The sequence below is a fragment of the Protopterus annectens genome, chromosome 6.part1 (assembly GCF_019279795.1).
Source record: "Protopterus annectens isolate FY-2018-M chromosome 6.part1, PAN1.0, whole genome shotgun sequence".
NCBI classification, from domain to species: domain Eukaryota; kingdom Metazoa; phylum Chordata; order Ceratodontiformes; family Protopteridae; genus Protopterus; species Protopterus annectens.
In genome coordinates, this window is record NC_056738.1 from 466,081,348 (window position 1) to 466,104,918 (window position 23,571).

The window sequence follows — 23,571 nt, forward strand, 5'->3', positions numbered from 1 at the left end:
TTTGATTGTCCAATCCACCTGCAGCATGTCTTGGTAATGTGGGAGGAAACTGGAGCACCTGGAGGATACCCACGTGAACACAAGGAGGACATGCAGACTCCACACAGAAGCACCCCAGCTGAGACTCGAACTGGAGAGCCTCTTGCTGTGAGGTGACAATGGTAACTGCTGCACCACTGTGCCACCCAGTACAATAAAAAGTATATTCAGCATAGAATCGTGTACATAGGTAGTATAGCTTCACCACTCCTGTGATAATGTCATTGTAGAGGGTGTGGCCAGCGTCATATTGGCCACACCACCATGCCCCACATTGGCCCACTTAAAAGGTGGCAGCCCTAGATATTGAATAAGTGTCTTGGTCCAAGTTCACATTTTCATGGTTTCTGCATGTCTTGGTAACTTCTGGCACCTTACATTTGCCTTGCTATATTTTGTGGTTTGTATAAACTACCTGTAAATTGTAATTTGTGTAAGATGTTTTGGAAGTCTTGAAGACTGTTGCAGACTGATCCTCAAGGGTGGAAACTTAAAATGGGTTGCAACAATGTCTAGTAAAGAGTACAAGTTGATGATGGTAGGTACCATGTGAATTAGGGATGGATGATGCATAGATGCATAGGTGTATTGTAGTATCTACCTTTACAATCCTCTCTGAAGGTAAGTGGAAGAGTAGTATCGGGAGGGTTTTGCTGGTGGATAAATTTGTACTTGAGGGATGGGTTTAGTGGATTGTGCAGACTACACACAAGATAAACTGAATATGGATTTGCCATAGGAAGAAGCTGACAAAGTTTAACTTGAGGGTAAAACGGGAGGTAAATGAAGCTAGACTGTGGTGGTAGAATAGGCAAGACAAGAAGGCTCCTTCATAGAGGGAACTAAAAGGAATAGGCATTTACATATTCTGACTTTAGGTAGGGTGATGCCACTGGCAGCTAGTGTCTGTATGTTCCTATGATTAATTGTACCAGAAGAAAAGATAGCCTGTGGAAACTAAAACCAAAGGGTAGCTTGCAGCAAAGTAGGGCAAAAAATGCCAACTTTAAGTATTGGATATCTGATTAAATATGGGACAGGAAGGGTGAAACACATTTCTTAAATCTAAAGCTTTAAGAGAATGGATTAGAAAGTGAGTGAAAGAAGGGTATATTCCAGATTGCTGAAAGAATGTAGGAGAAGTATAACCTTGAAAGCACTGCCTAAAAGGAGGGCTTAAACTTGTGAAGTGGTTAGGAGGTTTATTAGTAATGTGTGGACCCATGAAGAATACTAAAGCAAAAGTAGCAGGCAGTAGTGGTAGGCACCAAGGGAACTACTGTTTATTGTTGCTGACCTGCATACTAATTGCTCATATTTGTCTTATATGGTCTGTGTAGACTTGAGATTAAACAGATTAGACATTAGCAGCACCACCTTTGCCTACCTATTAATATATAATAACATATATATTATATAATACATATTGTAGGGAATTATGAGACAGCGTTCCCCAGTGGCAATGACACATTGCCCCAGGGTCCTTAATCTTCTCATCAGTCCCAGACATTAGTGAAATTTAACCCAAGGGAGGCTAAAACAGATCCACTAGAGTTAATGGACAAGGAGAAGATCTACACTACCAGGGATGGAGAATATTCCCTTTTCCTCATTACTATGCAATCTTTAAGTGTCTTCAAATGAGTGTATATTTTTTAAAAGGTATGGTGTGTGTATGGGGGGTTGCCCTATGCAAAAAATACTTTTTTTTTTTTTTTGCGTGCTCTGAGGTTATGTCTTGGAGGGTGCATAGTAACATGCGGACACTGTTTTGGTGTTTTATATTTTTTGTCAATACTGATGACATTGGCAAGGTTAGTGCAATATGCAGAATTTTAAGATTTTCTTTTGGTTCATAGGTTGGTACTAACCTATTGGCCCTAGGGCCTATACAAACCTAGCCATAACAATTCCCTGGCTATTTCTTCCCACAATATTTACTTCCCTGGACCCCTGTCTATCAGGGCAACTGACATGATCCCCAGGGTGAATTTCCTATCTCACATCCAATCATCAAGGTTCCTTTTGAAGAGGGCCAAAGAGGCACTCTGCTTGACATGTATGGGCAGTCTGTTCCAGAGTCTGGGGAGTCTCTGGGTCAGGAACATATGCCTCCAGTGTGTTTTGTTCATTGTGATGACAAGGTTTAGATACCTGGAGCATGTGGATCTGAGGGACTGGCATTTCTTTTAAGTGTAGCATGTCCAACAGCCCTGGGTTTGACATGGCCTTGTATGTTAAGCAGAGATTGCCTCTGAGTAGATGATATGTGACAGAGTATAGCTGGAGTTTTTATAGACGGTCAGCATAGGGCATCTGCTTTAGGCCTGTGATTCTTTTAGTGAGGTATTTCTGCGACCTTTCCAGTTGTTGCAGATGTCTTGAGAGGTACATACCAAACGGGGTGTTGTATTCTGTAATGGGTCTAATGAGGGATGAGTACAGTGGGACAATGACCTCCGTTTTTCTGGATGAAAAGCCCTTAGTGATGAGGTGTGCCACATAGAAAGATTTCCTGACTGTTGTGGCGATGTGCTTTTTTAAATATACACTTAATTGTTTAATATGAGCAGTGTTTTCCTGTAAAGTTTACTTACTGTTACAACTGAGTAATATGTGTTTTTTTTTACAGTAATGCTTTACTTTTACTGTTGTTGTGTCTTTCGGCTTTTCCCGGTTAGGGGTTGCCACAGCGGAACTCCGGTCCGCTAATGATTGGTAGTTGATTTTTACTTGCCGAGTTACCAGCCCTGACGCACAACCTTCAACGAAGGTACGCCCTTTCACGCATGTCTCCACGCAGAAGACGTACTCTAGCTGAGAATCGAACCGGACAGCGTCTTACTGTGAGGCGACAACGCTACCGCAGCACCACCACCGCGGGTTATAAAGCTGTATAATTTAAATGGTTTGTGAGATTTCAGTATGCTGTAATAACTTCACACTGTTGTACCCACTCCTGTGGTAATGTCATGGAAGAGCGTGTGGCCAGTGTAATATTGTCACACCCCCATGTCCCACTTTGGCCCACTTAGAAGTGGCAACCCAAATGCAAAAATGGGGAGAAAGGGTTGTGGATAGACGGACGGAGTGAGACTGATTTAACATTGGTTCTTCAACAAAAAACAATTAAAAACACACAAAAATAGCTATTTACATTTACAACATAATTGACAAGTGACCATATGGTTATAATTAAGTTTCAATTATTAGCCCTTTGCAATTAATATGTCCAATATACTAGAAAACAATCATAATTTATTTTTCAACACAGTAGCAGATATGTTCGAAATTTAAACGGAAAACAATACTATGAGCTTGAAGAATGCTGGGCTATGTCAAGTGACTGCATTTTGCACCACCAGCTGTTTGCGTCATGTGTATACACGGGTGACCTATAATTCACAGTGAGCAATACAGGCAGTGCAGCCTTCTTATCAGGTGGTAGTATAAGTGACAGTCCTTGCGATTCTTCATCTCACTTCTGCCATAGTTATCCACATGCCCTGCTACTGAGTCGTGCTGCAGTAGCTGGTGTTATTTTGACAAATACAAATGAATGAAATGAACTTTGCTTGGCTAGTAATTAAAATCGGATATACCTCTGTGAAATGAAAACAGTGTCACTTGGCTGTCTTCAGCAGCACACGGAGATTTAGACAGCTGGACTAAAATATCATTAGCCTTTCTAACGTAACATTTGGGACATAATTTTATGAACTAAAGGAACAAAATCAAATAAGAGGGAGATCGTATACTATGTAAATTTGAAAATCCAGAGTTCAGAACACAGTAAAACATTAAAGCATCGAAAAGGAACCTCTCCTGTCATGAACCAGGAACTGTAGCACCCACTTCCACCCTGTCAGACTTTCTCTTTCTGAAACGCCACGTCTCCTGACGTCACTGCCGCACCTGAGTCGCCATCTTGGAGCTGGAGAAGTAGAGGAAAAACGGAAAGTAAGCAAGAAGGCTTGATTGAAGGAGGCAGTTTAAAGGAAAAGACTGTATTAACAAACGGTTTGAACTTCTTTTGAAAGATCCAATTTCTTAAGTGACAGCAATGAATCCTGAATAGTAAGTACTAGAAAAGTGTGGACCTGAGAATGAAAGTAAAGGAGGGGGTTACGCTGAGTGCTGTATGTTTTCAGGCTTGGTGAAAACAATGTAAACATAGTACAAGTCTGGTGTATATTGGAGGTTAGTGGCCCATTTGGGGATGAAGTCATTTTTACGGTAAGGTAATGTTTTTCCTTGCCTGTCCAGTTTTTACTATCCTGAACCGTGCGCTTCACAAGGTTCCGGGTGACAAGCATAGAAAGCTTCAGACTCTTAAGTTACATACTGTTTTGTCACACTTGTGTTTTAAAGGGAGATATCCCACTTCGTTAAAATGAATGCTTTCTGCTATAGTCAAAACTTAATATTTCATGTAGCATTTATAAGAATCTCTTAAAAACAGATAAAGAAGATGTACTAAACAAGAACAATGTGAGACGGTGGACAGTTGTTAGTAAGGTGTGGCATTGCGAGCAAGTAGAAGTGGTTCTGGATTTGGAAATCACACACTTTTAACAGAAAAGCAGACAGGGTTATGACATTTTTTCCGGGTGTCTCTTGTGTTATTTAAGCTTTTAAAAAGGAAAGATGCTCGTACATGGATACGTGTCAGAACTCGCACTGTAATTGTGTGGTTACAGAGATTTGCCTAAATGGAGACTACTTTTTTTTTTTTTTGCTAGGGTGGCTTTGTATATCTGAATATCCCACAGAGACTTCTCGTTGTTGATATGACATGTGCGTAGTAATGTTCTCTTGAGGTCCACAAATTCCGGAATGTAAAGATTAGTGAAGTATTTAAAAGTGTAGGCAGTGGTTTGTTTGTACTTAATGTCAGTGTTGTGGCTCTTATGCTATTGCTTGAGTATTGTGCTGATTCATTGCTTGGTGTACATTTCGTATACTTTTGTTTGCCGTGTCATTGGTGACTAGTCTTTTAATTGCCTAAATTGCACCATATTTTTTAAATTTGAGCTATGAGTTGTTTTGCAGTTTTGTGTAATGTGTAAATTAGTCTTGCTACTTTTATTGGTTAGTTTTATTAGTTTTGTAATTTCCAAGTTTTTCCTCATTATCAGTGTACTTGTTTCATTATGCTGATATAAATCTGTATAAATTTTAATATAACTTTTGTAGCCATTTTGGTGAAGCTGTCATTGAGAGGAAACATGTAAAGGAAAACCATTTGTTTCTGAGATCAGTAAATACTTTGTGACATTAGAAGGTGAGAGAGAGAAAGAGAGAGAGAGAGAGTGTGTGTGTGTGACATGCACAGAAGCAGGTTTAACATTTTGTTGAGCTTATGTTATGCCATGTGACTATGCTGTAATTTACTTAAACATTTACTGTTACTTTGTATGTAACTCAGGCTGAGTCTGCAAATGGTAAGATTTGATTAGTGAAGTATGTCTAACTGCTGCTGCTATTTATTTGCAATTTTGTAGCGTTTACCATGAGATTGCAGTCGCTTGTGAGACTAGACATTTGAGGCAGGCTTTCACACAGAGCATCTTTTGTTTTAAGCTGTCCATAGTCGCTTGATTTAAGCTTCACCCTAAGTCTTTATAAAGCTGCTGTTCGTATACCAGCAGTAGTTATGGGACATAGTATTTCACCAAAATTGTTACTTGGAGGTACTTCAGGCATAAATTATGACATAATGGTACAATGTTCCTTAGATATTGTAGTCACACTTGTAGACTATCTTTAGGAAGAGAGATCATTATTGATTTAAAGTATGGTTGTTATGTGCTGCAAACTGTCAGTAATGTTAACAATATGCAATATGTAAAACTAACATTTAGGTTTATTGTAATCTGCCTTAAAACAAAATTTCACCTATTTTTTTATCACTAATACTTCTCTGGGTCAATTTCTGAAATATCTTTGGTTTGCAGTAGTCTTAGTGTCCTAAAACTATTAAGATTTGAGGCAGTTATGTATTTCAGAATGTTTTTGTGTCCACTGGTTTTGAAGACTGGTCTCCTTCCAAGGTCTAACATTCTAGTTTTGTTTGTGTTTTTCTGTTTTAAGTGTTTTGGAGTGTTGTATGTATAGGTTCATAGTAGGTTACTAGGCTATTGTCCCTAGGGTCTTTATAAGCCTAACCATGTTATACCCCTGTTCCCTTATTGACCAAGTTGTATGGTCTATATTTGCCATGAGTCTATGATCAGCACTGACTGCCCTTATCCAAGAGAGGCATAAGTGATCCTCAGTGGCGGCTGGTAACTTCAAATTAATGGGGGGGCTGCAGGAGACAGCTGACTGGGTGGGGGCAATGGGAAGGGGTGTGGTCAACTAGAAAGGGGTGGAGCCATGCTCAAAACCACAACAACTGGAACTTTAAATAGGCTGCCTTGGGTGCCAAACCATCACTACGAGAGTCCAATCAAGACAAAATGAAGTGTAGAAGAAAAAAATATTTCAATGCATTGGTTATATAGGTTCATAGGTAGGTACTATGCTATCGGCCCTAGGGCCGATACAAGCCTAGCCAAAAAATGTACCCTGGCTTTCGCCACCCAAGAAAATTATTTTCCTGTGCTCCTGTCGAGCAGAGCCACAGAAGTGATCCCCGGGGTGAATTTCCCATCCAATCATCAAGATTTTTCTTGAAGAGTGCCAATGAGGAGCTCTGTTTGACATAGATAGGTAGTCTGTTCCAGAGTATGGGAAGTCTCTGGGACAGGAATCTATCCCTCCAGCATGTTCTGTTTATTGTGGTGACACGGTTAAGGTCCCTAGAGCGTGTAGCTCGGAGGGATTGGGATTTCTTTAAGTGGAGCATGTCCAACAGCTCTGGGTTTGACATAGCTTTGTATGTTAGGCAGATATCGCCCCTGAGTAGGCAATATGCGATGGAGTAAAGCTGTAGTTTTTTGAGATGGTCTGCATAGGGCATATGTTTGAGGCCAGTAATCCTCTTTGTGAGGCATTTCTGTGGTCTTTCCAGTTGTTGTAGATGTCTTGTGAGGTACATACCAAAAGGGGTGTTGTACTCTATAAAGGGTCTAATGAGTGATGAGTAGAGGGGAACAATGACCTCTTTTTTTCTGGATGAGAATCCTTTTGTGATGAGATGAGCCATGGAGAAGGATTTCCTGACCACTGTGGCGATGTGATTATCAAAGGAGAGACTACTGTCCACCTGTGTCCCAAGGTCTCATCACATTTTTGGCATTAAGTAGACTACCAGCTATGTGGTAGTTTATGGGTACAGAGTTTTTACCAAAGGGGATGACAATACACTTTTTGGCATTGAGCTTCAGGCCATGGCTTTGACACCAGGTATCTGTCTCATTGAGGCCCTTTTGTAGTTTGTCCACATCGTTAGGAGTTTCGATTATGGCTCCTAGTTTGCAGTCATCTGCAAACTTTGTTGGCCAAAGACCTTCTGTGTTGGCCTGCACTTCAGAGAAGTAGATATCAAACAGGAGAGGACCCAGGACTGAACCCTGTGGTACTCCACTTGTCACTGGTCTGATGTCGGATTTGGAATCCGCTACTTTCACAGTGTGGGTTCTGTCCGTGAGCCAGTTGGCAACCCATCTTGTGACATAGGGATTTATATCTAGTTTAGTGAGCTTATCTACAATTCCAGAGTGGGGGATGGTGTCGAAAGCCTTGGCGAGATCTAGATAAGCTGTGTGAACCATTTTACCCTGATCTATGGCTTTGGTGACTGCTTCAAAGAAGTCAATCGGGTTTAGGAGACATGATCTGCCTTTTACAAATCCAAACTGTGTAGGGTCCAGAGTTTGGAGATTACCAATGTCTTTGTTTGAGTTCCATGATGATACGTTCCATGGCCTTGCAGACCAGGCTCCTCAGGCTAATGGGGCGGTAGTTCCCGGGGTCAGTCGTGGCTCCCCCTTTGTGGAGTGGGATAACTGTCGCAGTGCGCCATTCAGTGGGTACAAAGCCTGAGGTGAGGCTATGATTGAACATGGTACTTAGGTAGGGTGCCAGTTCATTCTGTAGTTCGTGTAAAACGCAGCCTAGGATATTGTCATGTCCCATGGATGCTGTGTTCTTGGCTTTGGAGAGTGTGTTTTTTATCTGTGCAGCCGTGATTATAGAAACTTTGCATTCTTCAGGTATAGAGATGGGCCCTCTAGTGGGGTGAGAGGGGGGTAAAGTTAGCACTGAACCTATCTGCCAAGATGTTGGCAATATCAGTTGGTTCTGTATATTTAGTGCCATTATGCTGCAACTCGGAGCAGATCTGAGTATTCACATTTAGATACTTGACATAGCTATAGAATGCTTTGTGGTTGTCTTTAGAGTCAGTGGCAATTTTGTTTTCGTAACTAGCTTTGGAGGGTTTTATGAGGGGTCTCAGCTTCTTACTGAGGTTGACCAGGGAGTTCCTCCAGTCATGGGAGTTTACTCTTTTTTGCAACAGTTTCTTTCTTCTGTTGTAGAGTTTGTTTATGGCAGAGGTCCACCAGATTGGATTCCTTTTTTTAGAGGATAACATCTTGGTTCTGTTGGGGATAGCATGATCCATACACTCGTGTAAGTGCTTATAAAGTGCATTTGTGTAGGATTCGGCAGTCATACCTCTATTGTCCATCTGCATGGGTGTCATGAAGTTTGCCACTTCTGTCTTAAGTGTGAAGTTGGCTTTTGAGAAGTTTTTTTACAATGGTTTCCCTAATTGGGGCTGGGGGTGGGATGCGGATGTCTAGGCTGATTAGCTTGTGGTCGGATCTGACCAACGAGGAATTGACCTCTGGTGTGGAGCACCGGTTTCCCATGTTGGTAATGACCAGGTCTAGGATATTGCTGCTCCTGGTGGGGGTGTGAATAAGTTGATCCAAGGTGTTGGAATTTATGAATTCTAGAAAATGTTGAGCAAAAGAGTTGGTACATGAGTAGTTTTCCCAGTTAATGGTGGGGTAGTTGAAATCGCCCATTATTAGGGTGTTGGGTTGTACCCTAATACTTTCCAGTGTATCAAGAAATGAGGAGTGTGAATCCTGGGGCATGGTGGGGGGGGGATGGGTCTGTAGCAAGCTACAATTTGGATTGCGGTCTTGCCCAGAGTTAGTTGCACTTGGATAATCTCGGATGCATTATGCTGTGCAATTAGCCTGGAAGTGTGGATATCCTTAATGAATATGGACACACCTCCACCTTTAGTGCTTCTTTCTGGGTTAGGTGGTCGAAAGGTGTGGCATGAATTGAAGCCTGGTAATGCATGGGTGCTCTCTGGAGCTTTGAACCAGGTCTCTGTCACTGCACAGATGTCAATGTTCTCCATTTTAAGGAGTGCTTCGAGTGAGTGCATTTTGAGGTTTAGACTTCTAGCATTGAGTAGCATTATCCTCAGATTTTGCTTGCTTGTACTTGTTACGGTGGTGAATTTGTCATTTGAACCTTGCCTAAAAATGGCACTATAGGGGTTGCAAGAGTCTTAGCCAGTATCCGGAATCCTAAGGGCGACAGGTGCAGGCCATCTCTGTCAAAGCATCGTATACTGTAAATCATGTCGTCCCAGGCAGACAAATATGACAACTTACTTAATATCTAGATGGAAACACAAAGGTTGTGAGGCATGAAAAAAAAATTACTTTTTAAATACATTACTGGAGTGCCAGTCATAATAAAGTATATAAAAAAAAAAACAAGCAGCACTCAACTTAAACCACTTCTCCTTGCACTGTAGTTCTAATTATAATTTATATTCAGCTTTATAAAATTACCAAGTAACATGCTGAAAGTAGCAATCTCTGTGATAACCCCACTTGTAAAAATGTTTCTTATTCAAAAAAAGACCTGCTGCCTGACAACAACTATCTACTTGTTTCATGGGGAAGACATGATCAAAGTAAAAAATAAACAGCAAACAAGAAACAAGCTCAAGATAAATTGCTTAAAGGATTACTGCACAAGTTATGGACCACACATGATAGGTTGCCATTCTGTTTAGTTTACGGGTAAAGCCTGCAAAGATGACTGCAAGTCTCCAACAAATGTAACGAGCTTCTGAAAATACTGTAATCCTGCCTTTATTGCAAATACTGTCATATGCATTTCAATACCTAAGGCTTATACATTTTCTAGTTATGTAAATATTCTCTGCATGGCAGCAACGAGAAGGCTTTCAATGTTGGTAATTCTTTAACAGTATGATTATTAAAGCTTACTTGCATCTTACAATCTCCAACAAGCTTACCTGATGGTCATTAAAGCATTGCTACTTAGTCACATACACAAACACAGTATTTTATATACTGCACAAAGCCAATTAATACAGATATCATGAAGTATTTACCTAAGATAGTACATCTCAAAACAAGAGAAGAAATGTTCTACAGCAGCAATCACAGTCGATATACAGTTAGTATTTAGCATAAATTAAAATATATAGTGGCAAAATATATTGCTTAAAACTTAGCATAATCAAGTATTTAGAAGAATATATTGCTAGAGGTAATATATCCAAGTTTGTTTTCATGTGCTTAATGTTTTATGAAACATCATATTGTGCATTCTCAGTGCAGCATGGAAGAAGCTCTTAGGAAATTTGAGCATGGATGAGCATGGATGCATTATGAATTATTTATTTTGTGTAAAAATCTGGTATCCCTTGAGAAATCTGGATCTTGTTGTGTTATAAACTATAGTATGTACACATGACCTTATAATTATATTTTCAGAATTGCTAAATTTTGCATTCTGTAGTCACAGATTTACATTTTGGGTGTTTGCTTAACTTTATATGTAGAATATTGTGTTTTTAAGTGTTTGTTACATAATGTTGTACAAGAGAGGCAAAATGTATGTTTGGTATAACATGTGCCCGAAAAATGAATAGGAAGAAAGATTAACCAAAACTTTTTTTTGAAAGATTGCTAGAATAACAAGCAAATGAGGGTCTCTTGGTAGGTTGAAGTAGACCACACACACACACACACACTATACAATATTAGAGGATGAATAAAAACTACAAAAAAGAAGAAAAAGACCCACATGACAAATCACCTAAAAGTAAGCACCAATGTAATAGAGCATCCGAGAAGGTTGGGGACTACCTGGATAAAAAGAAAAGTGCTGTGAACCCTGTCCACTGGCCCAGCAAACAAGGAGCCTCAATCCTCGCCACCAACACCAGTGAGGGGCATCCCATATAGAGGAAATGATGTTAAATACACGTAGTAAAGTGCAATTTTCCTTAAGAGCACACAGAGATCACAGTCAGTCTGTGGCTGGTTGCTCCCTTGCTCTCCAGGTCCCCAATAAGACTCCCCACTGGCACCGCTATAGGATCTAGATTTCAGCCTAGCTGGGCAAGCTAAACCTTCCCAGCACACCCTCTGTCCAACCAGTGCTTTGTGTCCCTGCCCAATTGGCTGACACACGCACACTTTGATAAGAGTTTATACAACCACACGGACACTCCTGGGCTGGGAAAGGCTGGCACAGGTTCTCCAGCTGTGCCCCTATTACCTAAACTATATACAGTAGTTCCACCTGTTACCACCCAGCTAATATTTACCAGCTACCAGAAGGTCCTTAAAAGGGTGTCCAGTTATTATTGTTCAACATTATTATCCATTCCAAATGGTAAGTGTGACTAAACAGTCAAGACTTATTAGAGTGACTTGGTACAGGATTAACTTTATGCATGCAATGTACTCCAGAGTTTAAATTATCTCTACACAAAACAGCCACAGTTGAAAGGGTTTAAAAATATTTAATAATAAATAAAAACACAAGACAATACTTCCTACTACATAGTGCTAGTCAAGAGTTCGAGATCACAGCGAAATACTTAAAATAACACAGTAGTAAAGTTCTGACATCACAGAAAAACACTTAGTCTAAGCTTTCTAGTTCCTAGCTATTTCTAAGAGAACATACAGTTTCAGAATAACTTGCATATAGAGCAAAGGCAGAGAGCTGATGAGTTGAATGGTCAAGACAAAAATGCTCATTCCTCTCTGGTTCTCTGTTTAAATTGATATCACAGTCCAGATGTACATTACATTATTCTTCACACTTTCCTGGGTTCCCAGGCTACACATTACATCATTCTTCACACTTACCTGGGTTCCCAGGCTAACAAAAACTGCATTTACATTCTTTACACCTGGGCAGAAACCAGAGCGATAACTGACATTTATGCATGCAATTCTGGCCATTAACTCTGGCCTTAGAACAATAGGCAGGATGTCTCACCCTAGACTTACTGGCTCCTAATGCTAACATCAACATGCTTTACTTTGGTCAGCAGAGTGCCCTGTTGCCACATTTTTTTCCATTTCCACATGTAACACTAATTTCTTTACATTTAAGACAACACGCCTGTAGTTTACATTCATATTTATAAATGACAGAATTTTTGCAGATAATTCTGTCTGGCCAGGCTGGCAGCCTTCATCTATCTTCACAGGTGCATCACAGACAGACTTTGCTGTTATTTTATTAACCCATAATAAAGTGGTTGATGAAACCATACACTAATTATTGTGTTTAATTCTGTGCACATCATCACTGTACAGCACAGTCAAGAAAAAGACGTTTCAGAGATGGATAACAGAGATGGTACATAGTCTGCACCAGAAACGAAAGCACCTGAAAACTAAATGAAATCAAGCTGAATGCCACCTCTCAAACATAGATTAGTAAGCAAGAATTCACTTTAAATTTAAGGGATGTAAAGAACAGGGAAAAGGACGCATTATTTCACAGAAACCGTTTTCCATGATACTGCAGTCAAAAACAAACAAAATTCAAGATGGCAAAGATTGGACACAAGGCATATGAAGCAGGGAAGTGAAAACAGAAATAAACCGTTTATGTAAGCTCTCCAGCATATCGGGCAGACTGAGAGCCAAGTAGTCCTTGTCAGTCTTTGTTTTTCTTCACTGTACTTCACATTTTTCACAGAAATCACCTATATACTCTTGCTTTTTGAATGGAAGCATAGCTATATAATTGGAAGCAGTCTATCCATTTTTCCTGCCAACTTTTGCACGCGACATGTTTATTCTCTACACTACTACATAAGTGTACTATTGTATTGTTGGAGCAACACTACACTATGATGCAGTGCTGAATGTTTATACAGCTGTGACTGATGGAATTCCATTTTACTGGAATGCTGAACTGTGCAGCATACCTTTTTAAATGTTGAGGAAGAAGATACAATGCTGTGGAACTAACATATATTACAAGCTCTCCAGACAGAAGTCCCATCAAGTGTGTGTGAATCCATCTAAAAATGTAATTAAAATAGTTGACTAGATAGGCAAGAGAAAACAGCAACATATAGGGAACTGGCTGTCTGTGTTGAAACCCTTCTCACAAAAGCATACACTGACAGGTATTTCACTTCATAGCTAGAAGTGTAGGTCAAGGTACAGCGAGAAGTTCTTGCGAAACATCAATGCATACCTGCAGCAGTAACTGGAGCTCATCTATTTGACAGCTTTTTTCTGAGAGTGCAGATAAATGGGAGTATGAAATGGCCATTACAGACAGCAACACTGATTTAACTCACTTAAGCTAACTCAAAACTCATTGACTTTGGAGGGAAATAAACATGCTGAGATTTACCAAATAACTACAGGCACACTTGCACTGGAATGAAATAGCTGCAGCCAGTTATGATTAAATGCTAATTAAATCCAATAAGATAAATCACAACCAATCAATATAAGTAAAAATCACAAGATGTCTGCAAAGGGCAAAACTTAGAAGGAAACCAAGCAAAGCAGTACAACAACTATAATATCATAAAAACAAAAGCACTCGTGCAAATTCAGCTCACCCAAAACAAATAACTGAAGGAGTCTAAACAATCATTAATGGGTCCCAGGTCCCCCAGACTGTCCACTACTCAAAGCATACAAGGGTCCACCTCTGAGATGGGGATCATAGCTGCCAGGGTGGTTACAACCTGCCTGAACAAAAGAGGCCAAGTCATCCGGGCCTGTGCCTCATCTCACCAGGCTCTCTACAATTTTAGCTTTCCAAGACTGCCCCATCCTTTCACCCTTCTGACAAGCACATTTCATCTTGTAACTCCTGAACAAACTTTAATGTGCCTTGCTCCGATATGTGCACTCCACCTTTCCTGTACATCTCCACTACCTTTTCACTTATGTTCACTCTACACATTGCCTTTACCATATTCCTGACAAACCTGTTTGTAAAGATCATAACCCTTTCTACTGTTCTGCTATCACTACCTGCCCTCCATTTGTCCCCTTGTATATCTGACCACATTAATTTATCATGGAAAATGACCTAAAAGAATATATATATATATATATATATATATATATATATATATATATATATATATATATATATATATATATATATATATATATAAACAAGACTTCACTATAGTTTGCAGGGCGAATTGGAAAAGGGTTCTAGAGAAAGAGAAGAAAATGAAAATGGTGTTACACAATACGCAGTGGGGTTAGAAACAGAATTCAAGACTGCATAGATTGGATACAATGCAAATCTTAGCGGGGTGGAAACAGCCAACAGAGATTAACTGTTTATGCAAGTTCTTCAGGGATTTGGACAGAGCAGGAGGGTTAAGTAGTACTTACCAGCTGTCACATTTTGTTTCGTTTTCTTCACTGTACTTCGCATTCTGAACAAAAGTCAACAGTTTACATTTGCTTCCTAAATGGTAGGAGATCTTAAACACGTGAAATGGTATATCCATTTCCCTTGCCACTTTGCTTGCAAATTTATTTTCTGAGCAAGTGAGCATCATTATGGGGGGGGAATTTGTTTGTAAAAATATGAGTTGTGCTCTGTGCACGTATGTTTTAGCACAACAGTGCTGAACATCCAATAATGCATCATAATGTAGTGATGTATAAGATTCCAACAAGTAGCACTCTAATGATATGTTAAACTCTGTAACACGCATTTTATGAGTGTTGAGAAAAAAAGTAGGGCACTACATAAATAACAATGAGCAACACGCGCTTTAGCCTCCAGTCACTCCAAATGTTTGATGGCATCAAAAGATGTAGATAACTTATTGTCTTGAAGATAGGATGGGGAAAACAGCAACATATGGGCCACTAAAGGCACCGTCTTGAACATGAAAGGAACCCTTCCCACAAAAGCATACATTCACATTTATTTTTTCACTCCAAAGCTACAAGTATGAGGTCAAGTTACAGAGGCAGTCTGTTGCAAAACAGCAGCTTGTACTGAGGAACAACAACCGGAACTCCTATAAAAATGTATTTGTAGGTGCAGCCTTGCAGGCAGTCTGAAAGAACCATAACCCAGCAATGCTGGTTAACTCACTTCAAGCTTGCTCAACATACACAAACAACCTTTCGGTACCTAAATCGCCCAAATCCAGTCTTCTGTCTGTGCAAGCTAACGACACACTTGCTTTCCGTACCTAAATCCATCCATGCTAGTTAACGACCCGAATCCAGTCTTCTTCTAATCTGTGCAGCTAACGGCCTCTCGGCAGCAGTTAATGGCTGGTTTCCATTTTCCTAGCTCTCGAGAGTAGGCTGGAGGCTCCAGCCTGCAGGTGATGCAGTCCGGTGTTCTTCCGTCCTTTGCAGTCGTCACCCACACAGACATCTGGGCTGCTGGGCAGGAGAAATTTTCCTCTATCTGGACTGCCTAACACAGCAGTCTGGAGTTCTGAGAGAACTAGGAACTCTAAGCACGTATGCGTGGAGTTCCGGGACTCGTGATTTTTTTAAAAAAATCTTTTCTTCCTTCTTTCTACAGGTGTCTGTGTGTGACCCCCTGGGTAAATTTACTGTTTCCCATGCAGTTGTCTAAGTAAGTTACGTTTAAGTAGGTTCATTGAGGTGCTCTGTTTTATGTGAATTGGGACTTTGTTCCAGACGAGTGGCAATCTCCTGGGGGGACATATGTCTCTCTGTTCTGTTAATATCTCAGGCTAGGTTAAGATCCCTAGAGCAAGTGAATCTTGTCCCATTTGACTTGCGGATGTGTAGTATTTCCATTAGGGGAGGTTTGAGACTGCTCTGTATACCACCTCTCAGCAGCCTATAAGCAGTGCAGGGCCTTCAGTTATCTTGTACTATATTTTATTTACAGATTGAGAGATTATGTAATCTTCTTAGTTTGAGTACTCATTTTTTTTCTTTATTTTCTTACTTTTTTAAAAATTCTTTTCTTTCTGATTTTCTTTCATATAGTTTGTTTATCAGTTGCATTATAATAGTTCATGGTTACTATGTATGTACTTTGTCATGTACTCTGTTTCCAGACATTACCAGTCAGTTGGGTACAGTACATTGGTTAAATTGCAAATAAAATTAAAAGTGTAACGTTTGTGCACTTGTTCTTGGCTTTCTGAGATGCATTTTATGAAATGTGCTAGTAGAAAGCTAAGTTTAGAGGTAGGTTGACCTAGTAGAATGTTATTGAGACATCTGCTTATTTTAACTGATTACATTTAGTCATGAAATAGAAGGTTAGGAGGTATATAAAATATACTTTAAAATACATTACCGTGTGAAACTGGGTTGGCAGCATTTATTTGCCTTTATGCTCTGTGTCAGAGGTGAAACGAGGCCAAGAAGAACCAGTTCACTTACCCCCTTAGTAAATTAAATGGGCATTCCTGTCATATAATTTAATAAGTCTTTCTTTTGTTTTTGACACATTTATCAGTGATTGGATGAGCATTAGCTGTCTTTCAGTTTTTGCAGGTACTAATATCAAACACTCATTTTCCCACCATGTTGATAAACACGGAACTTTTTTTTTTTTTTTTTTTTTTTTTTTTTATCACTGCTGCAGTAGTCTTGGCTGTCTAGGTTATATACTGCCAAAGATACAACAGCCGGACAGCTTCAGGGCACCTTCCACATGCCCAAACTGTCGAGCAGCTTGAGATGAGCCGACTAAAAGACAGGTTTAGGCTCAAAGCCTTTCAGAGCTTTAATGCCGCCAAAGAGTACACTCCTCTGAGAATTTTGAGGATAGACATGTTTATCACTGCTGCAGTAGTCTTGGCTGTCTGGGTTATATACTGCCAAAGATACAACAGCCGGACAGTTTCCAGAGCTTCAGGGCACCTTCCACATGCCCAAACTGTCGAGCAGCTTGAGATGAGCCGACTAAAAGACAGGTTTAGGCTCAAAGCCTTTCAGAGCTTTAATGCCGCCAAAGAGTACACTCCTCTGAGAATTTTGAGGATAGACGGTCAGCTTGTGCATTCCTTTGCTGAGCGCATTGGTTCCTTTGGTGGAGAAGGCTTCTGTTTTCTTACTTTACTGATTTATTACTTTCATCTTCTAGGAGCATTATGTTTTAATGGACTGTCTCAAGACTTTAACATACTTTTTTTTTTTTTTAAGAACCACTTGTTTTTTTTTCTGTCAGTTTAAAAGTAATACAAGCAAACTGCTAACATATATTCTGTGGCTAAATTGTTTAATTTTCCATTGTGGGGATGGCATATTTGAAACTGCCTTTTAATGTGTTTTCTGTCAAAAAGATAACTTTTTGTGGATTGATAGTTTTACTAGCATTTGCTGCTGATCTTCTCTGGGAATGGTGCACTTTTTTTGGCTTGCTAACAGAGCAAATTGTTGGTCCCATGGTAGGTCTTTTTTCCAGCCACAAAAAAAGTTTTCAAACAGCTTTTGCCGCCACAGCAGGGTAGCAGCTTGCTACAGTCACAGGTGGGTGACCCTGCTGTGACCATTTGTTGTACCTCAGACCAATCTTACCCCAAATCACTCTGGTGTAGCACCTACTGCCACTGTGAACCAGGTTAGCCCCATCCTCTGAGGCTGTTGGAAGTCCCCTCAATGGGCAAAGGAGATTTGCTCTTGTAAGTCCTGAGAGAGGGAACCAGGGAAGGTTTCCTCTGTCAGAATCCGGAGCCCACCCTGGGGAAGCGGCGGCTGCCATTAGTAACATGGCTGGCCCCATTTTTTTTTCGGTAGAAAAGAAATGGAAAATCTAACCTGTCTACTCCTCAAATTTCTTTGGATAGGAGTAGCTTACTGGGACTAGTTTGGGGATTAATTCAGGCTTTTGATACTACTATACAAATAGGATCTGGTAAGAGTGGTGCTTTTTTTCTGGGAGAGATTCAAGATTCTGAATCTGAACTTGAATATGCAGGGGCGGATTCAGGGTTTTGTCTTCAGATTTCTGATTCAGACTTTCAGGAGAGTTTGGGAAGCCATGGTGGTGCAGCAGTAGCGTTGTTGCCTCACAGCAAGAGGTTCTCCTGTTCGATTCTCTGCTGGAGTGCCTTCTGTGTGGAGTCTGCATGTCCTCCCCGCGGTTGAGTGGCGTTCAAAAGGCGTGTAGAATGGGTGTGCCTTCGTTGAAGGCCGGGCGTCGAGCTTGCACCTCGGCACCCCCTAAAAAATCTACTGCCAATCATTAGCGGACCAGAGTTCCACTGAAAAGCCGAAAGAAAAACTAAACTTTTAGGAGAGTTTGGCTTCTGATTCTTACTGTGGGGTGTTCTTTCTCTGAGACTGTTGCCAGAATGTCCCAGTGTTTTCAGTGGGAGAAAACTGAGGTGTCTGTCTCTTAGATAATACTACAAGTTGTCAAAGAAGGATTTTCCAGAACCTACACCAATTTCGCCTGCTCTGTTTGCTTTAGTCTGACTGTTCGGGAGACCTTGTGACTCCCTCATATTTTGGCCCCTTTTCTTTTCCAGAAAGTCTGAATCTGTTTTGCAATCAATTGTTTCAGGCAAATGGGTTCTGAAAGTAATCCATCAGGGTTAGAGGTGGCAGAAGGTGGAAATTTCTGCTTTCCATGGGGGGAGGGGGGGGGTCATTCCTCATCTTGCATAGGGACTCTTACCTGCTCTTCATCACATGGTGCTCCAATGAGTGATGGAACCTGTTTTTTCTTCCCAGGCAGAGAAGGGGTTGCATTCCAGGATGCTTCTAGTGCCAAAGAAAGAGAATTTTTGGAGGGTAGTTTTGGTTCTTTTCCTAAACCTGTTTGTAATGGTTCCTAAATTCAAAATGATGACACTTCACAGCCTGTTAACTCGTCTTCCTGTATGACGTTTTTGGGTAAAACTGGACTTAAAAATTCTTTATTATTGCATCTGTATTCATCTAGACTTCAGGTTTTCTGTGTCGAGATTACATTTTTATTTCTCTGGCTTATCCATTGGGACTGTCCACTGCACTAAGAGTGTTTAGTACAGTGTCTAGCTCCAATTGTAACTCATCTGCAGGATACAGTTTATCCACATTTTTCTATATTTAGACTTTGCAAAGATAAGCAAGAATGCTGTCTCAAAATGCCTGGAATCTGTTGGATGAGAGTGCTCTTGATCAAGCTGGGATTCCAAGAGAACATTCAAAAGTTTTTCTTGACTCTTCACACAGGAATTTATTCCTGGGATGTCAACTACACACCTCAGTTCAAAGAGCTTTTTTTTCCACAGGAAAAGTAGATCTTTATTTAGATCTATTTCTAAGGTTTTCCGCTTGGACTTCAGTTGCTGCGAGGGAATACCTCAGTATTTTGGGTCTCATGGCATGATCCGAATGATACTCCTGGCAAGACTCCACATGAATCTTAAGATTCTGCATCCACCCTGTGGTGATTTTTAAAGCTGCTGAGTCAAGTGCCATTTTTCAATTTATTCTGATTTATACTGCACTTATATTTGATTAGCTGCGCTGTTTTATTAACTTGCATTACACCTGCACTGTTTTTTCACTGTTTCACTGTTAAACTGTTTAATTAACTGAGTGTGAACTGTTCTGCTATTATATTTGTGTGCATCTGTTCTCCTGTGTTAAATCAACATAAACAGAGTTTAAATATCTTTAGCATAGTCTGGTTATGAGTTTTGCTGTATCCAGATCTGTGTGTGTGATTCCTGTGTTTCCTGGTACACCATCTTGTGTTGGCTGGGGCCTATCTGCACTTATTGGGAGTAAGTGAACTGGTTGGAACTAGTCTAGCATAGGGTGTTCAGCTAAGAGCTCTGGGACAAAGGTTGATTGGTCAGCTCCAGTGTTTCTATTTTGCTTTTATATTTGTGGTACTTAAACACTATGTTTGTGTTCGTTTCTGTGTCACTCTGCACTGTTTTAACCCTTTGCAAGGCATCTCGGCTGCATTTTTTTCCCCTTACCAGCACTCCTGTGTAAGTGAGGCCCTCTCTTGCAGCTACTGTATTGATTTTATTCAGCCCTACTCAAACCTATAGGTACTCTCTTCAGTTAGTACCCACTCTAGTTTCCTTGACCTCTCTTCCACAGATTCTGATAACCATGGGTGAACAATTCCCTATGGTTTCTCCTGCTAGTCTGGTTGATGTAGCATCCTGAGACAGTGTAGTAAGTGCCTCGTGTACACGACAACCCTGTACTACTACCACCTTGGAATGCAATATGTAAGAGATGCAATTACATTAAGAACATTGAATCCTTGCTGTCTCGATCATAAGCCAGTACATCTAACACTGAGAAAGTTGTCTGCTCAAACACCACACCTTTATCAACTCTCGCACCTGTACAACATACTCCCATATATACGGAGGTTCTCAACAAGAATATACCTAAGCAAGAGAGAGTTCCTTTGCAAAAATGCACATCACAACCCACATCACCAAACACTGTACACTTCTGTGTCTCACAGCCTCTAAGGCCCAGCCACAAACCGCTATATTAGTCATAGGACACTATCTTAATCTGCTTTGTTCCCTCCCTCTCCACAAAAAAAATGCACTTGATCTGCTTTTACTGTATTTGTGTTTCTCCCTACTTTATTACTGTATTTTGCTTTTGCCTCTTCTTAAAAGTACTCAATTGAATTTATTCTGCTGCATTTATTACTGCTTGGTAGTAGCCTGATTAACTTGTAACTGTTATTCTAAGCCTTTTGGTTTTAAGCACTTGGGCTTCAAACAAGTTGTTTTACATTAAGAAGGTTGTGGTCTGCACTGTTGTGACAGGACAGGTAGCTTACATCCTTCTAAGTTGGGAGTTGCTGATTGAAGGCTTAGTGTCTGTTATTCTAAAAGTGTATTAGTTCTGGTTTAAGCACTTCGGGCCAGTTATTTTGTATTAAGAAGGTGTGGTCTGCACTCTTGTGGGAGGAGAGGGTAAATTCTGCCCTTCTGAGCTGGGAGTTTCTGGTTAAAGACTTATTGTGCTTGCTTGTTTGAACAGTTTCTTTCTGAAATTGGTACACCTTGTTTTCTGTAGCATAGACTAGATTCAGACCTGCTGAATCTAGCTTTGTTTGTATAATGTGAGCACTAATCCAGGCCATCTTTTTTTGGAGATGGTTCCCCTGCACCCTAGTGGCAGGAGTGTGCAGTTAGAACTTGTCTGAAGACTGTTGAAACGGGGCTCAGTTTTTAGCTTTTTATTGGTTAACTGGCAATTTTGTTTAAATCAGATTGCTACTGTTTATACACTTCATGCATCGCCACTTAGCTAGGGTTAAGCTACTCCCGGTGCCATAAAGTCTGCTCTTCAAATATTCTCTTAGAACTAGCCGGTTTAGTTGTAGCACTTGGATCTGTTTCTTTAAGCTCAGCACTTATTTAGAACTTGTAAGCTACAAATTACTACAGCACTCAAATTTCCTCACTTGTCTAGAGGAAAGCAGTTTTTAGTACTTAATAAGCACCTATCCAGGCATGTCTAAGGGTCAGCTCCCGGTGTTTTCTCCGGTCTACCCGATGAATCTGGGCATCTGGGGCAATGCAGCAGTTGCCTCATGTACACAGACAAGCTTCTCCTCCTACCACCCAACACTACAACCTGAGAGAGATGCACTTGTATAGCCAAATTGAAAGCAAAGCTCTCTTCACCCAAGACTGGACTAGACAGTCAAGAGGAGAAGTTAACCACTTGCACCGCACTCAACACATAGTTCCTCAAAACCTACACCACCAAAACGCACACACACCACACACCTATATTCATGGAGGCTCTCAATAAAAATCTGCCCAAGCAACAGAGAACTCCAAAGCAGAAACGCAAGCAACCTCCACCCCCCCAACTCAACCCAAATGAGCGACAGCCCACAAACTCAGTATGCCACTCAACCACAGCCCATAAGGCACAACGTACCCAACACTCTAGTCATAGGTGACTCTCTAGTCAGACACACTGATGTTCCACTCACCAGACTAAACAAGGAGAGAAAGGTATTGTCAGCTGCCTGTCAGGTGCCAGGATCCGCCACATAATGCACGCACTCGGGTCACTCCACAACAAGTACAAATATGACTCTGTCATTGTCAATGTTGGTGTGAATGACCTGAGAAGTAACTCTGTGGAGTACATGAAGAGACATGAAGGAGCTCACCGATCTTGTAGCCCAGGCAGGTATGACCTTAGCCCTGAGTAGCATCCTGCCATTACCCAGAATGATACCACAGTACAAGGACAAAATGATTGACTTCAACAATTGGCTAAGCGTCTGGTGTCATTCTAAGGGGATCCAGTATCTGTCTGCCTGGGATGACATGATCGACGGACCACGATGCTTTGCCAGAGATGGCCTGCACCTGGCTCCCTTGGGATTCCGAGTACTGGCTAAGGCTCTTGCTACCCCTGTAGTGCCTTTTTAAGGCATAGTTCAAATGACAAATTCACCACCGTAACAGGTACAAGCAAGCAAAATCTGAGGGTAATGTTACTCAGTGCTAGAAGTCTGAACCTCAAAATGCACTCACTCAAGGCACTCCTTTAAAATAGAGAACATCGACCTCTGTGCAGTGACAGAGACCTGGTTCAAGGCTCCAGAGAGCACCCCTGCATTACCAGGCTACAATTCATATTTCACCTTTCGGCCACCTAACGTGGATCGAAACACTAAAGGCGGAGGTGTATCCATATTCATTAAGGATATCCACACCTCCAGGCTAGTTGTTCAGCATAATGCATCCGAGATTATCCAAGTGGAACTAACTCTGGGCAAGACCGCAATCCAAATTGTAGCTTGCTACAGATCCCCCACATGCCCCAGGATTCCCACTTCTCATTTCTTGATTCACTGGAAAATATTAGGGTACAACCCAACACCCTAATAATGGGAGACTTCAACTATCCCACCATTAATTGGGGAAACTAATCATATACCAACTCTTTTGCTCAGTCATCTGGAATTCATAAATTCCAATGCCTTGGATCAACTTATCCACACCCCCACCAGGGGCAGCAATATCCTAGACCTAGTCATTACCAACATGGGCGACCGGTGTTCCACACCAGAGGTCAGTTCCTCGTTGGGCAGATCTGACCACAAGCTAATCAACCTAGACATCTACATCCTGCCCCCACCCCCCATTAGGGAAACCGCCATAAAACATTTCTCCAAAGCTGACTTCATGCTTCTTAAGACAGAAGTGGCAAGCTTCACAACACCCATGCAGATGGACAATAGAGGTACGACTACTGAATCCTACACAGATGCACTTTATAAGCACTTACACGAGTGCATGGATCATGCTATTCCTAACATAATCAA

At 40.9% G+C, this 23,571-nt stretch overlaps 1 protein-coding gene across 1 annotated transcript in view; it reads left to right on the plus strand.

The window, feature by feature from the left end:
- Window positions 1-3,618: 3,618 nt before the first annotated feature.
- LOC122805627 (ras-related protein Rab-1B) overlaps window positions 3,619-23,571 on the plus strand; it is a gene marked incomplete in the record, with an annotated part of 407,618 nt that continues 387,665 nt past the window's right edge. Inside the window, 1 exon segment of the mRNA XM_044075889.1 lies at window positions 3,619-4,116. Within this exon segment, the coding sequence (XP_043931824.1) occupies window positions 4,103-4,116 (14 nt within the window).